General features: G+C 34.9%; 1 protein-coding gene across 2 annotated transcripts in view; it reads left to right on the forward strand.

The window, feature by feature from the left end:
* The window catches only part of LOC121868828 (protein transport protein Sec24D-like), a 51,097-nt gene that overhangs the window by 32,946 nt on the left and 4,410 nt on the right, over nucleotides 1–13,741 (forward strand). For both annotated transcript variants that reach the window (XM_042369808.1, XM_042369799.1), the window contains 4 exons: nucleotides 158–308; nucleotides 519–1,640; nucleotides 9,234–9,515; nucleotides 12,066–12,329. In XM_042369808.1, the coding sequence (XP_042225742.1) occupies nucleotides 158–308; nucleotides 519–1,640; nucleotides 9,234–9,515; nucleotides 12,066–12,329 (1,819 nt within the window). The remainder of the gene's footprint in view (nucleotides 1–157; nucleotides 309–518; nucleotides 1,641–9,233; nucleotides 9,516–12,065; nucleotides 12,330–13,741) is intronic.

Genomic DNA, 13,741 nt, shown 5'->3' on the forward strand with positions numbered 1-13,741 from the left:
ATTTTTCATTCTTGGTTGTCAGATTATTTTTAAGTGATGAGGTAGCAACACATTTTCCTAAACTTACTTTTTATCATTTATCACGTCTTTTAACCAAGTCCAGGGTTTGTTTGGTGTATGTGTTCTTCTATTATTCAAATTGATGAGTATTTTCCAGGTACCAGTGCAAGCTGTGTCGAGGTGTGGTTGAAGTTCCAAAAGAGTATTTCTGCCACATGGATGGTCAGGGATCACGAGCAGATAAATTTCAGCGACCAGAATTGTGTTGTGGTTCTTACGAATTTCTTGCCACTGCTGAGTATTGTCGGGTAAGATGATTTACAGCTTAGAGGAGTTCTTCCATGTTATAAAAATTAAACTTGCACTGTAAAATTATTGGGAAAGTTAATTATCAAGTGATGTTATTTTGGGGCTATACTGTATATTTAGTTTTTTGCAAATTTGCTAGTATCTCCTCCCACTCTTTCTCAATTTATACAAATATATTTTCCTTTTACTTGTATATTTTTTATTTTCAGGAGAAGCAGTTACCCAAGGAGCCAGCATTTATATTTGTCATGGAGATCAATCAGTTGATGATGCAGCGAGGTGTGATTCCTCTCTTGTGCCAGAACATGAAAGATATTCTCCAGCATCTTCCCCGAGATTGCATCAGTGGTACCCTCTCCCCTGAATCAAATATGAAAGTTGGCTTCATAACATATGAATCTAATGTCCACTTTTACAAGCTTGATGGACAAGCCCCAGAAATGTGTGTTGTATGTGATCGTGATGATATGTTTGTTCCAGTGCCTGGAGGAGTTCTTTGTGATGCTAAAGAAGCTGCTGATAATATTGATAAACTTATGGAATGCATTCCTGAGAATTTTAAAGCCACACGAGAAACCTCAGGTGCACTTTCTTGTGCAATTCGTGCTGGAATGGAAGCCCTAAAGGCTTCTGGCAGAGTAGGAAAATTAATTGTGTTTCATTCTTCATTACCAGTAGGTGGGGGAGTGGGTAGCTTAAAGATGCGAGAGGACAGAAAACTGCTTGGCACAGAAAAAGAGAAGCATGTATTGAATCCACAAGGTACTTTTTACAACAACCTCGGGCAGGATCTTGTAGCAGCTGGCTGTTCTGTAGATTTGTATATTTTTAATGATAGTTATGTTGATTTGGCCACAATTGGACAAGTGGCAAGATTGACAGGAGGCCAGTGTTATAAGTATACTTTCTTCCAGTCGAATAAGGATGGTCCAAGGTTTTTAGATGACCTGAAAATCAATGTTGGACGTAACATTGCCTTTGATGCTGTGATGCGGGTGAGGACCTCACAGGGAGTTAGACCTGTAGAGTTCTTTGGTCACTTGTTCATGTCAAATACAACTGATATAGAACTAGCCAGTATAGACTCCAGCAAGGCTATAGCTATAGAAGTAAAGCATGATGACAAGCTAACAGAGGAAGATGGTGTATACATACAAGCAGCTCTTCTCTACACATCCTGCAGTGGACAGAGGCGGCTTCGCATTATCAATCTGGCTCTTGGTGTATGCACGCAGATGGCTGATCTGTTCAAGAATTGTGACCTTGATACATTGATGAATTTCTATAGCAAGCAATCTATTGTAAGATTATTAGACACCAATGCAAAACAGGTGAGTTATAATTTTTTTTTTTAAGATTGTACTGTACCAGTTATTAAAATTGACCCAGTTGTTCTAATTTGGTATGAAATATGAGAACATTTTCATATAGATTTTAATTTATGAACAATGTACTGTAAGTTGAATTTAAACCCTCATATACAGGTTGTACCTCTCTAGTCCGGCAACCTCGGGACCTGACCGGTGCCGGACCATGGAAATTCACCCTTTTCTTGGATAGATAGTGACTTGTGCTTATGCCTGGAAGCACTAGCACCATTTTCTCTTCGTCATGGTCTCTTTGAAGACATATTGAAGGGTTAAATGTCGTATAGTAGCTTCTCAAATTTCGTGAGTTTTTAATTCTTAACGTATTTTATTGGAACACAAAAAAATAAATAAATAAAAATTTTGACGGCGGAAACTTGAATTTCGACGGGTTTGAACTGCCCGCCAACATGCAGACGACGTGCATAATCGTGTAAACAGCGTCATTTCTCTTATGTATAAAAGATTCATTATTGTTTATTACTGAATGTCTTTTTTATTGAATTAATGTTTGTGTGCAAAATGAGCAATACAATTCATTAATAATACGTAGAATATTAAAACACACGAGGAAATGACACAGCATTGTTTTCGTTGATTACAAAACCAGTGACTGACTGGTTCTACATATAAAACTGAAGAAAATAAGACCTTGGTTGTAGCTGTAGTAAAATTAATATGGTTGTTTTAAGTAATGTTATTTAATGTTAACAAATGGAACAATAGAAGTAGCTAACGATAATGGCAAAGAAAAAGAGAGATCGCATATGTAAGTGCGCATGCGCACACGTGAAAACATATCGTCATTACTTTCCATAAGAATATGAAAGCAACACTTATGTACTGTTCATATATATTTTAATTAATGTTTCTGAATTTGTTTTTATTGAATTAATGTACGTGTGTGCAAAATTAACAATACAATTTATTAATAATACGTGGAATATTAGAGGAGACGAGACGGCTGCCGGCATTGTTTATGTTAAAGCTTACGAAACCAGTGACTGATTGGTTCTACATATAAAACTGAAGAAAATAAGACCCTGAGTTTAGCTGTAGTAAAATTAATGTAAAAAATGAATATGGTTGCTTGAAGTACCTGTAATGTTATTTAATGTTAATAAATGGAACAATATAAGTAGCTAACCATTAATGGTAAAAAAAAAAAGTGAGACTGCTCGTATGTAAGTGCGCACATGTGAAAATATATCGTCATTACTCTACATAAGAATATGAAAGCAACACTTATTTACTGCTCATATATATTGAAGGGTTAAATGTTGTACTCTGTATAGACAAGCAGAGAGAGAGAGAGCAGCCGAACTGCCGGATGTAAACAAACCTTAATTTCCCGCGCTTTTTTTTTTTTTAAGGGGATTAGCTCACCCGGGCATAGGTCACTGACCCACATTGGGGCCTGAGGGGCAAAAATTTAATACTCCTGTAATAATAATAGTAATTCAGATAAGTAAAAAAAAAAACTGCCTATCTACCTATTGGACAAACTAAAATCGTTCCGGACCACGGGAGTTTCCGGACCACAGAATGCCGGACTAGAGAGGTACAACCTGTACCATATTTTTTCCTTTAATTTGGTTCATCCAGCTTTCATGTAACCCAAACCCATTCTGTATGGTTAATTTTCAGGTGTCATTCAGCATGGTGAATTATCACATCAAATATTTTAGTGAAATTATATTCCTAATATTTTCAAGGGAAAACTTTCACTGCAATAAGTTTTAAAGTTTCTGTGACCACAACAAAAGTCATATAGGACCACTCACATGAGGTATGGTCATCTTCGTTCTGCAGCCGATTTAGCCCACAAATTTTTTTATTTTATTTCTTTATATATATACATCACTGGCTTCATTGTTTTTGCTTTAACATAGTAGATAAAAAAGAAAATTTTTTCACTGAATAAAGAAAAAAAAACACGTTTTCTCAGCATTTTATCTTGGGGTATTTTCTCATAAACCTTAATGAGGTATAGTAGGTTCTCGAGTTTAGCGTCTAATTGGTATCGGTTTAGTATCACGAAATGCAAAATTGCCAAACAGGTGATGTTGAAATACATGCAAATAAGCCTAATCGGTTCCGCGATCAGTCACCCGAACCCCCCCTATAACGACCTACAACCCACCCAGAAAATGACATTAGTGTATTCATACATATTTATATTGTACATATTGTTCATAATATTTATATACTCATACTGTAGAATAACTTACCTTGATGGAGTCAAGCATGCAGTCACCTATGATGCACAAAAAATTGACACAATTATCTTGTAAACTTTTTTGGGCAAATATTTAAAAGATTAATGTCGCAATTTACGTCACCAATGCAAATAGAGCTACCCAATGATTTGATACGATTTGCGTCATAATATGTGAGAGGGTTAATAAAAAGTAAAATTTTGGACATGAGGCCAAATTGTTATATTTGAGTATGGTGAAAGTGTAAGGAATGCAATTGTTGGTAAAATTTGTAAGATGTTTGTTATTACAGAAAAAAACAAAACATAATTCATACACCCCTAATTCGAAATCACTTATAACTCGTAATGTTTTGTCGTTACAAAATATATATTACAAATTTTGTAATATTCGGTAAAATATTGAAATATGGGAGTCATTTCAAAATATTATGATATTTATATTAAAATTTTCATAATATTTGGTTAAATTTCAAATTATGAGACATTTACGAGCAGGTATGGCGTACATGTCGCATTGGGATGCGACCACCTGCCTCAGTGTTAACAAATATATGCAGGTCGGCCAGTTTAAATGGGTCAGTCATGGAGTGCAAATCTAGTCTACCACACAAGCTTTTTCTACTTGTTTTTTTGTTATTGCCCAGTGTTACATCCATTATCTTCCTAATGTTTGAGCCACTATCTTTAATAACCCTAAATCTGGAACTGTACTTACAAATGTTGGACCAGATAATGGAAAAGTACCATTGTTTTGTTTTTTTCCCCCAGAAGAAAGTGTCCCTCATAATTTGTAAAGTCTCATAATTTGTATGGGCTAGAGCCCCTATTATTTTGAATTTTGAGGTTTTTACTGTATGCCATAACTGAAGATACAGTTCAGTATATGACTTTTAAAAATCTAGAATGACCCCAGTTACCTTAAAAAGTGATTGACTATATTTCAAAGCCAGATTCATAAATTGGATACATTGGTTCTTTGTTGGAGTGTTTCAGAATTTTTTATTTAAAAGGAATTTGAATAATTTACTGCAATTTATGCAGGTGGTTACACAAGAGGTGTAGTGGTATAAATGGCAGACAGCAGGATATTGATTTTAAATGTGCTGTATATGCAGGTAATCAAGGGGGTATGTCCCTGGATTATGCTGTTGAGTACTGCCACTTGGGTGACGTGATCAGTGGTGGTGCTTCTGAAGTTAGCTCAGTTGCAAGAGTCTGAAGTAGCTGGAAGAGATTTAGGGATCTGTTACCTTGATTGATGATGAAAGGACCTTCTCTTCACTTGAAAAGAAAGTTGTATCTAACTAGGGTGAGAAGCATGATGATGTAGAGCAGTGAAACCTGGGAAGCTGAAGATGTCATGTTGGCTTCTGTGAGTTAAAATCAGTGTTGGGTAGTTTGATATATATATATATATATACTGTATATATATATATATACAGGTATATATATATATATATATATATATATATATATATATATATATATATATATATATATATATATATATATATATATATATATATATATATATATATATATATATATATATATATATATATACGATTCTCCTTAATTGCTGCTCAGTTTTAATCAACTCACATGTGTGGTTTAAATTTTTAATTCTTGTTGGAGTACAGTACAGTATTGTGAAAACATAAAACATGCTGTGATAAAGTGTACTTTGGCCGTGGAAAAAAAAATTGAAACTGCGATATGCAACAAGGATTACCTGTAGTGACGTGGGGTGTAAACGGTGAAAATTTATTTGAATGAAAGAATAGATAGACAGAAATATCATTGCTGGATCTAGTTTATGAATAAGATGACAAACATTCAAGCAATGTGAAAGTTTTTTTTATTTTTATTTTTCAATTGGTGTGAGTCAAGGATAAGTGAATAGGTCTTGTGAGATTTAATTCACTTAATCCACCCCATTAAAAGAGTAGAGTATGGCTGATAAGTGGATAGGAGACGAAGGTCTTCATTCCTGCTCTTCAGCACAATGCTAAGGAGGGGAAATACCAGTACTGTATGTTTGTAAGATGAAAGATAACATATGTTAAGATATTATTTAACTTTGGATTAATTATTTTATCAGATAAATGAAAAGAGAAGTTTTAAGAGCAGGTTAAAGTTGTTGAATACATTACTACTTGAATTAGTCAGACTGGCTGGCTCCTAATGAAAATCCTGGCAAAGGAAGATGGTAGTGTATAGCAGGAAAACAATGAGTTCTGGGATAAAACAGAAGTTGAAAAGGAATATAGGTTTTTTTGCTTATTAATGGGCGAGAAAACTCGGAGTATTCTCTCACTTATTGGGCAGAAAACGTTTTGGGATCTGTCAATTGTCCTGGACTTGTTTTTTTTACCTTTCCTAAAGTTTTATGCTAATTATGAAATTCATTATGCACCGAGTGGATATCTTGGTACCTTGTGGAAAGGAGACCACCATAGCATAACACATCCATCATGGCAGTTTGAGACTACAAGACAGTGGTTGGAACGAGTGTGTTTACAGGGGCTTGTCAGATTTTGTGCAGTGTGGAAACCCTGTGTTTGTTTCCATTCGACAGAAGGAAATTTGCAATACTCTGTATAGTAAACATACAACTTAAAACACTGTATCTCAAAGTTAATGATCTGTGGAATGTTTATATGATGAGCCTCTGTAAATGCACAAGTGAAGGGGACTACATGTATTACTGTTTAGTATTTTATAACTTTACATCTTGGATTGAGTAACTTTTGTAGCTAGTAAGTCTGCAAGTTGAAAATCAAGACTCCAAGGTCCTGACTTGCAAACGGAATGTAAAATTTTTGTAAATTTTACAAATTTGTAATCCTACCCTGTATATTGGGTCTCTGATGAGTAACAACTTCATAAGAAAATTCCTTTAAAATGAGAAGGCTGAAGAGTGTGTTAGTCAAGTGTATATAAAGATGCATTGATCCATTCATGTTCTAGTTAATGTTGGCAATACAGCTGTACAAGTGTTTGGTCATGCTTTGAGTGGACAATGTACTTTAGTTTGGGCTTAACAGACAGCTAAATGTTTTTAGGTTCTTACATAAAATGTGAACTTGAGCCACACAGTCTAGTCCTTGTGATATAATTTAGGTTGTGTTGCAAGTGTGTGTTTAATTCCCTACATGGCTGGTTAGTTAATAAGTTGGTAATGGAGTTAACTCAACCCTACACATTAACCATTAAAATGTAGTGTGTACAAACTTATCTCTTATAAGTTGTTTTAAACCAGATGAAGGGTCTGGCTAGGTGTCTTAATGACAAGGAAGGAGATTTTGCATGAATTTTCAGAAATAGTTGCATGTCAGATGTTTGCAGTGGGAATTTTTCATGTAGGTTATCATATCTGCATGTAATATGCTCCTTTAGGCATTATTTCATTCTCCTATATTCTTAATGTTGAAAATATTGGAATCCTTTAAGAGTTTCGAGGTTTTGAAAGCTGGCTGCTTAGAACTAGGTTATTCAATTTTCTCAAGTGAAAAAAAAAATTGACTACTGTACAGAAAGTGTACTCTACTCTGCACCAGGGTTTTTTCCATTGGGGGTGTCTTCAAGGATGTTAACACAGGCATTGTAAGGTATTGTACCTGCTTGAGGGGGATGCCATGTTATTGATAAAATAATTAATTGCTCTCATTGGAGATGAAACAATTTGGTACCAATTTGGTAAAACATGTAATATAACTGATTTTAGTTATACATACCCGGAACTGGCTTTATCAAGTTGATTATGAGCTGCACAATGGAATTAGTATTTGGCTTCAGATTTGGTACCTGGTAGTTAAGTTAGGTTTCCACTGGACTTAAGGCATTTTCCATGTCTGGTTAGGTTTGGAATAAGTTGTGTGACAAACCTGCTTTTATGGTTGATCATAGTAGGTCATTTTGGACATGACAGTCATTTCTGTATGTTGATATCAGTGAAGGTCTTGGACTTGGGGCTTTTACTGCAGCAGAAAATCCTGAACCCTGAGTGCAAGGGACCCCATAGAAGGCCTGCAAATATCTGGTCAAAATTATCTACCAGTTTGGATGCTTGGGTTTAATAATACCAGGTGATACTTTAATGAATAAATCAACAATGCTACTTTTTCTCTGGGGGTTATGTAAAGAAATAAGTCTTCCTCCAATGCCAGTAACTTTGGAAAATTTGAAGGAAAGGATACAAGAGACTATTAGAAAGGTTCAGTATGATATGCTACAAAATGTATGGAGGGAACAATACCGTGTTGATGTCTGCTGTCTATGGAATATTTGTTTTCAATTTATGAAAGGTTTTCATAATTTGAGGAGTGCGTGTATGTGGGTGAAGGATTATCTAATTTCTTTAATTTGTTAATTTTAGATCCCTGTCTCAAATTGCAACAATGATCTCTCGACTCAATTATTGAAAGGGATTTTGGCATCAAACTTCCATTTCTGCTAAGTTCTGATATTGTAGCTTAAATAAATGATAATCTATTGAAACTCATTCTACCCAAATAGGATTAACAGCAGATATCATTGTGTACAATAAACTGTATTTTTATATTAAGTCAACTGTAAATGTTGTATTAAAAATAAAGTAGATAAGTACAGAATACAAAAGACAAAAGGCAAAAGGATAGAGAATAATTGTGAATGGATTGTGGGGAAGGATAATAGCGAGGGTGCATTGGATGAAGTAATGTAGATAGGCCTATGATCTGAATTGAAAAAAATCTTGAGAAGTCTTCGGATTTATAGGAAGTCCTTTACCTTTAAAATTTGAATTCTGAGTTTTAACTGGATTGAAATATTTAAAACATGATTTAAATTGTCACCTCTGTCCTACAGTATTTGTAATAGAAATAGTGTATTACAATGTAATTTATGTATTGGCACAAGTGATTGTTTAAAATATTTATATACTATACCTTTATTTGTAGTAATGATCAACAAACTCGCTTCTAAATGACAATTTTACCGTTATTCATTATTTATTATTTGATGTCTATAATATCATAAATCAATCTTATACAGTACTGTACATACAAATACATGCAAATGAAAAATTATGTATGCCCAAAAATAGCTCAGAAATCTAAAATTAATATGAATATTTGTGCGACTGACTGCACTCTGTTCATTGGGGATGTGGTGACAGCCCCTACCAGTATAGGTACCTGAATGTTAATACTGTACACACAGTTTTAATGGTAATCTTATTATATGCTTTATTCCAATATTTAAACATGAACTTAAGACAAACTTACAGTGGCTGCTGTACATATTTTCTGTGCCGTTCCAATCAGTCACTCACAAATTTTGTTTATTTTTTTCAGGTAAAAGAAAATTTGATTGCCAAGACTGCCAATATACTAGCCTGCTACCGTAAAAACTGTGCATCCCCATCCTCTGCTGGGCAACTTATTTTACCAGAATTGATGAAACTGTTGCCATTGTATGTTAACTGCCTCAGCAAGTGTGATGCAATTAGTGGAGGGCAGGACATCCCTTGTGATGAGCGCTCCTGGCAGATGTATTTCTTATCAACAATGTCAGTTGACGCTTCTGTACCATATCTCTATCCCAGACTCATTCCACTTTCTGATGATGATCCACAGGTAAGGGTTTTTGTGAATTTTTTTAATGATGAAAGAGCACTGAAAATAAACAGGATGGAAAATTGAATTGAATATATGAGACTAATTGTAATACAGTATTTACTAATATTGTCATGTGTTTGTGCTCTCTGCATATGCTCTCATAATTTATTCTATTACCTTGGATATTGTTTTCCTCTTCCATATTACATCATTACAGTATTACATTTCTACCGAAATACAGTAATTGGTGAGCAGCCAGTTCAGTATAGGGAGGTGTTTGGCATAAAATTAATAAAAAAAATTAATTCAATATCAAACTTTGTTCGGTATATATGAAAAAAGTTTTGTGGTTTTAGTCCAGTTTATTGTCACAAGATCTTGGTAACACAAGACAAAAACATCATACAGTACAGTAATCCCCCCTTCAACCTGGGGATTAGGTTCCACATTTGAGGAACTTAATAGTTAATGAGATTCATAAGAATTAGAGAATGCCACCACATAAATTCTCATTACTTGACACACATGTGTGGCTTCCACCGTGCCATGCTGGCTGTGTGTATGCCATGACGTCACATAGGAGGAGTGCAGCCACACAGTTACATGTAGCCATAACCCACTGCCTCAACACATTCACTCCCCACATACACATGCCCATGCTCTCCATTTCTTCTTATTTTAGTTTTATATTATATATTTTTTGTTTCTAAGCCACATTAGAGTATTGCAATGATTTCCCACAACTTTTAAAGTTTCATTACAAATACAGTAACAATATACAAGGCTAGTGAGTCGACGCCGTGGTTAAAACCAAGGCCTTTGCTTAACACGTTCACTTCTCGCACATACATACCCATGCTTTTCATTTTCCTTATTTTATACTAGTTTTATACTATATTTCCTTTATTTCTAAGCCACATTAGAGTATTGTAATGAATTTTCCACGACTTTTATAGTTTCACTACAAGTTAACAACATACGAGGCGGGCGAGCTACTGCATCCATGCCACTTTGTATCTTATAAATTTTTTTTTTTTTTCTTTACTCCACCATCACTTAAAGATACAGGTGATGTACATTAAGGAGCCATACTGTTTAAGGGTTTGTTTCTTCCCAAAAACAGTAAAAAGAGTAAAAAGTATATCAACATGGACAGCACAGCTCTTTTGCCCGACTACAGCTTACATGAGATGCGAGAGGGAGCCATTTTGCGTTAACGAGCTGTGTAAAATTCAATTTTCCGTGTTCAGCAAATACATTAGTCGCATTTATTTTTGTATGCATAAGTGAATCCGCGTTGTAGGAATACGCACTGGTCCCCAAATTTTTGTAGGCTGTGAGCTACAGTTATCAATGCAAATACTGTATTGTGGAGGTTGCCAAAACTTCAATAAAAAAAATCTCATACTGTACAGTTATTTTCAGTTTTGCATGTCCGTTACTAGTTACATACTTTTTACATTTACTCTTGGACAGGGCATGTGTATTTACCCTAGTGAGAAGGCTGGCTCTCCCTCTCTGGGGTAAATACCCTCGTCCTGTACATGACACACTCGGGACAAATGCGCATTCTCCCCCCCAACCCCCTTCAACTATAAAGTTGTATCAAGTTATTACACATTTTTGTTAATTTCATTCTTACAAAGAATCCCAAATAATTAAAAAAATTCTAATAAACCCTTGCGGGCTCCATAATATGATTCCGCAGGTGCCATAACACTTGAGAACTACAGGTTGGAGACCACTGGCTTACTGTATATGTATGAGTTTATATTGTGTTCGTTAAGGTAAATAGTTTTTAATTTCTATATATAATACTGTACTGTATCTGAGATAGGAGAATGAATCCCAGTCCACTCGAAGTTAAAAATATAATAAAAATAAACAAAGAAAACTAATGGAATTCATCAAGAATGCATCGCCATTGTTTTTGTTTTGATTTCAGTCAATCAGAACGAAGTGCACAACTCCAAAACATAACACGTCATTAGTCAGCGTGTCCTGTGAGATGGCTTCGCATGTTGCCATTATTATATGCAAAAAACAATATAAGTTGTGGAAAAATAATTTCACTACTCTTAATGTGATCTAGAACTAAAGAAAATATATAAAACTAAGAAATTAGAAAAAATTAAGAACATGTGTACTGTACTGTATTTTGTGTGGGAGGTGAATGTATGTGTTGAGTCAGTGAGTGGCTGTCAATAGCGCATTTGGCGATTTTTCCAGTTATGTTTATTTTGGTTTAAACTAAAAACGGAAACACGTGCATTGGAGGTTGTGTAATGTGAGAGGAAGTGGTTGGGTAAGAGTCTGTATGATGTGAATGTGAAGATTGTGTGTGTGTGTAGTGGAGATGATGTGAATTTGTTGTGAAGATTATGTGAATGTTTAGTGGAGACTATGTGGGTGTGCATTGGAGATGATGTGGATATGTAATGAAGATCGTGGGAGTGTAGTATGACTGACAAAGTATGGTAGCACATAATCTATCCAAGTAAAATTTTATAACTACTGTACCTTAAGCATTTTTATTTTATTTTTTCACCAAATTTTTGGGTTTTACAGAACACTGGGATTCCTGCACCTCTACGTACATCCTATGACAAACTTCACCCTGAAGGTGTCTTTTTGCTGGAGAATGGTGTACAGATGTTTGTTTGGGTTGGATCAAACACCCCTGCAACATGGCTGATGGATGTGTTTGGGGTTAATGCTCCACATCAACTGGACCCAGTAATGGCAGAATTACCTGATATTGATAATCCCACATCAAAAAGAGTGCGTGAAATTACTGCTGCAATTCGTGCTCAAAGGAAAAAACATGTCCGGGTTAGTTTTTCTTTCTTTTAATTAGTTGTAGTTACCTACGTATTGTCACTTAAATTTATGATGAAAATTGTATGGTTTAGACACAAGAACATCAATACTTTTTAGTTATTTTTATGATGCATTAAGATATCTCTTAACCAGATTTTGTTAAGCGGATTTGAGAGTTAATAGGTCTTTTCTGGTTTGGTCATGATTGTTCCAGTCATGTTTAAAAATCAAATTTTGCCCAATTATCACTGTTGTATGTAAACCAGCTTTTAATGGAGTGAAACCCTTTAATTAACTTCTTGCTTGGTGTTTCTTCATAATATCCCTAAATTTATTCAGCTCTGACTTTCTACTTTATGCTTCAGTTTATACATCTTTGATTTTCTAAGAAAAAATGGGTCTTGGGGTTGATACTTTACATGCAGTGTTTATAGATTTAACTTAAGTTTGTGTTTCAGCTTAAAAGATGCACTTCAAAGTAAAGAATTGTCAATGGGTGTGTGCTAGCCAATTTTGATCGGATGTTTTGCAATGGCCATTAACCCATATTTTGTATTTTCTTAATATGATTGTTGTTAGCCTTTGCTTCCCTCTAATGGACCCTCCCTCCCTCCCTCACAGCATTAGTTCTAAACTTCTAATTGGTAAGAGAGATGAATTTGATACCGTAACAATTCTGAATAAATTCTCGAGACATTTCCAATAAGATATCCTTAAACAAAGTATTTCAACACAATGTAATGGGGATTCCATTCATTTACTTAAAAGAAAAAAGTAAGAAATGTTGATACTGGAGTCAATAAAATCAGTTCTAATTAAGTTAGACACCCCATTCTTCCCCCAAAATACAGTAATCCTCAATACTTTATCTAAAAGTTGGGTAAATAAATTTATTAAAAAAAAAAAGAAGCTCTATATGATACGGGCATAAATGAAGTTGTGTGTTACAGCAAAGACAAGTGGTATTTTCCATGCTTTATTGAAAAATTTCCACATCTAAACGATGCATCTCACAGGAGCTCTATTTATTTATGCAAACACCAATGTAAACGTTCAAAATTGTTCTTACTGTAAACAAAATAATGTACTATCGTGGACAAAAGTTCGCTCCTTCCCAAACTGAAGCAGTATCGACCCGCACAGCACACCCGCACCAGATAACAATCAGGGTAAGCCAGTTCGGAGACTCATTCCCGTGTCTCAGTTTCACTACAGGGAGCGAACTTTTGTCCACGATAGTACAGAAAAGCCTCGAATAACGGTGGTAATGTTTCCTCCATTATTGCAGTGTAAGGTGAATCATCGTATCGCGAATCATTAATTACCATTAAAATAAAGCAATAATAGTGAGATGCGTTCCCAAGTGTGACCTTTTCATATCTTTTGTGTGGCTTTTTACTCTTTTCCCCCTAAAACAATACAAT

This window comes from Homarus americanus, unplaced genomic scaffold, assembly GCF_018991925.1.
Source record: "Homarus americanus isolate GMGI-L3 unplaced genomic scaffold, GMGI_Hamer_2.0 scaffold32583, whole genome shotgun sequence".
Taxonomy (NCBI): Eukaryota; Metazoa; Arthropoda; class Malacostraca; order Decapoda; family Nephropidae; genus Homarus; species Homarus americanus.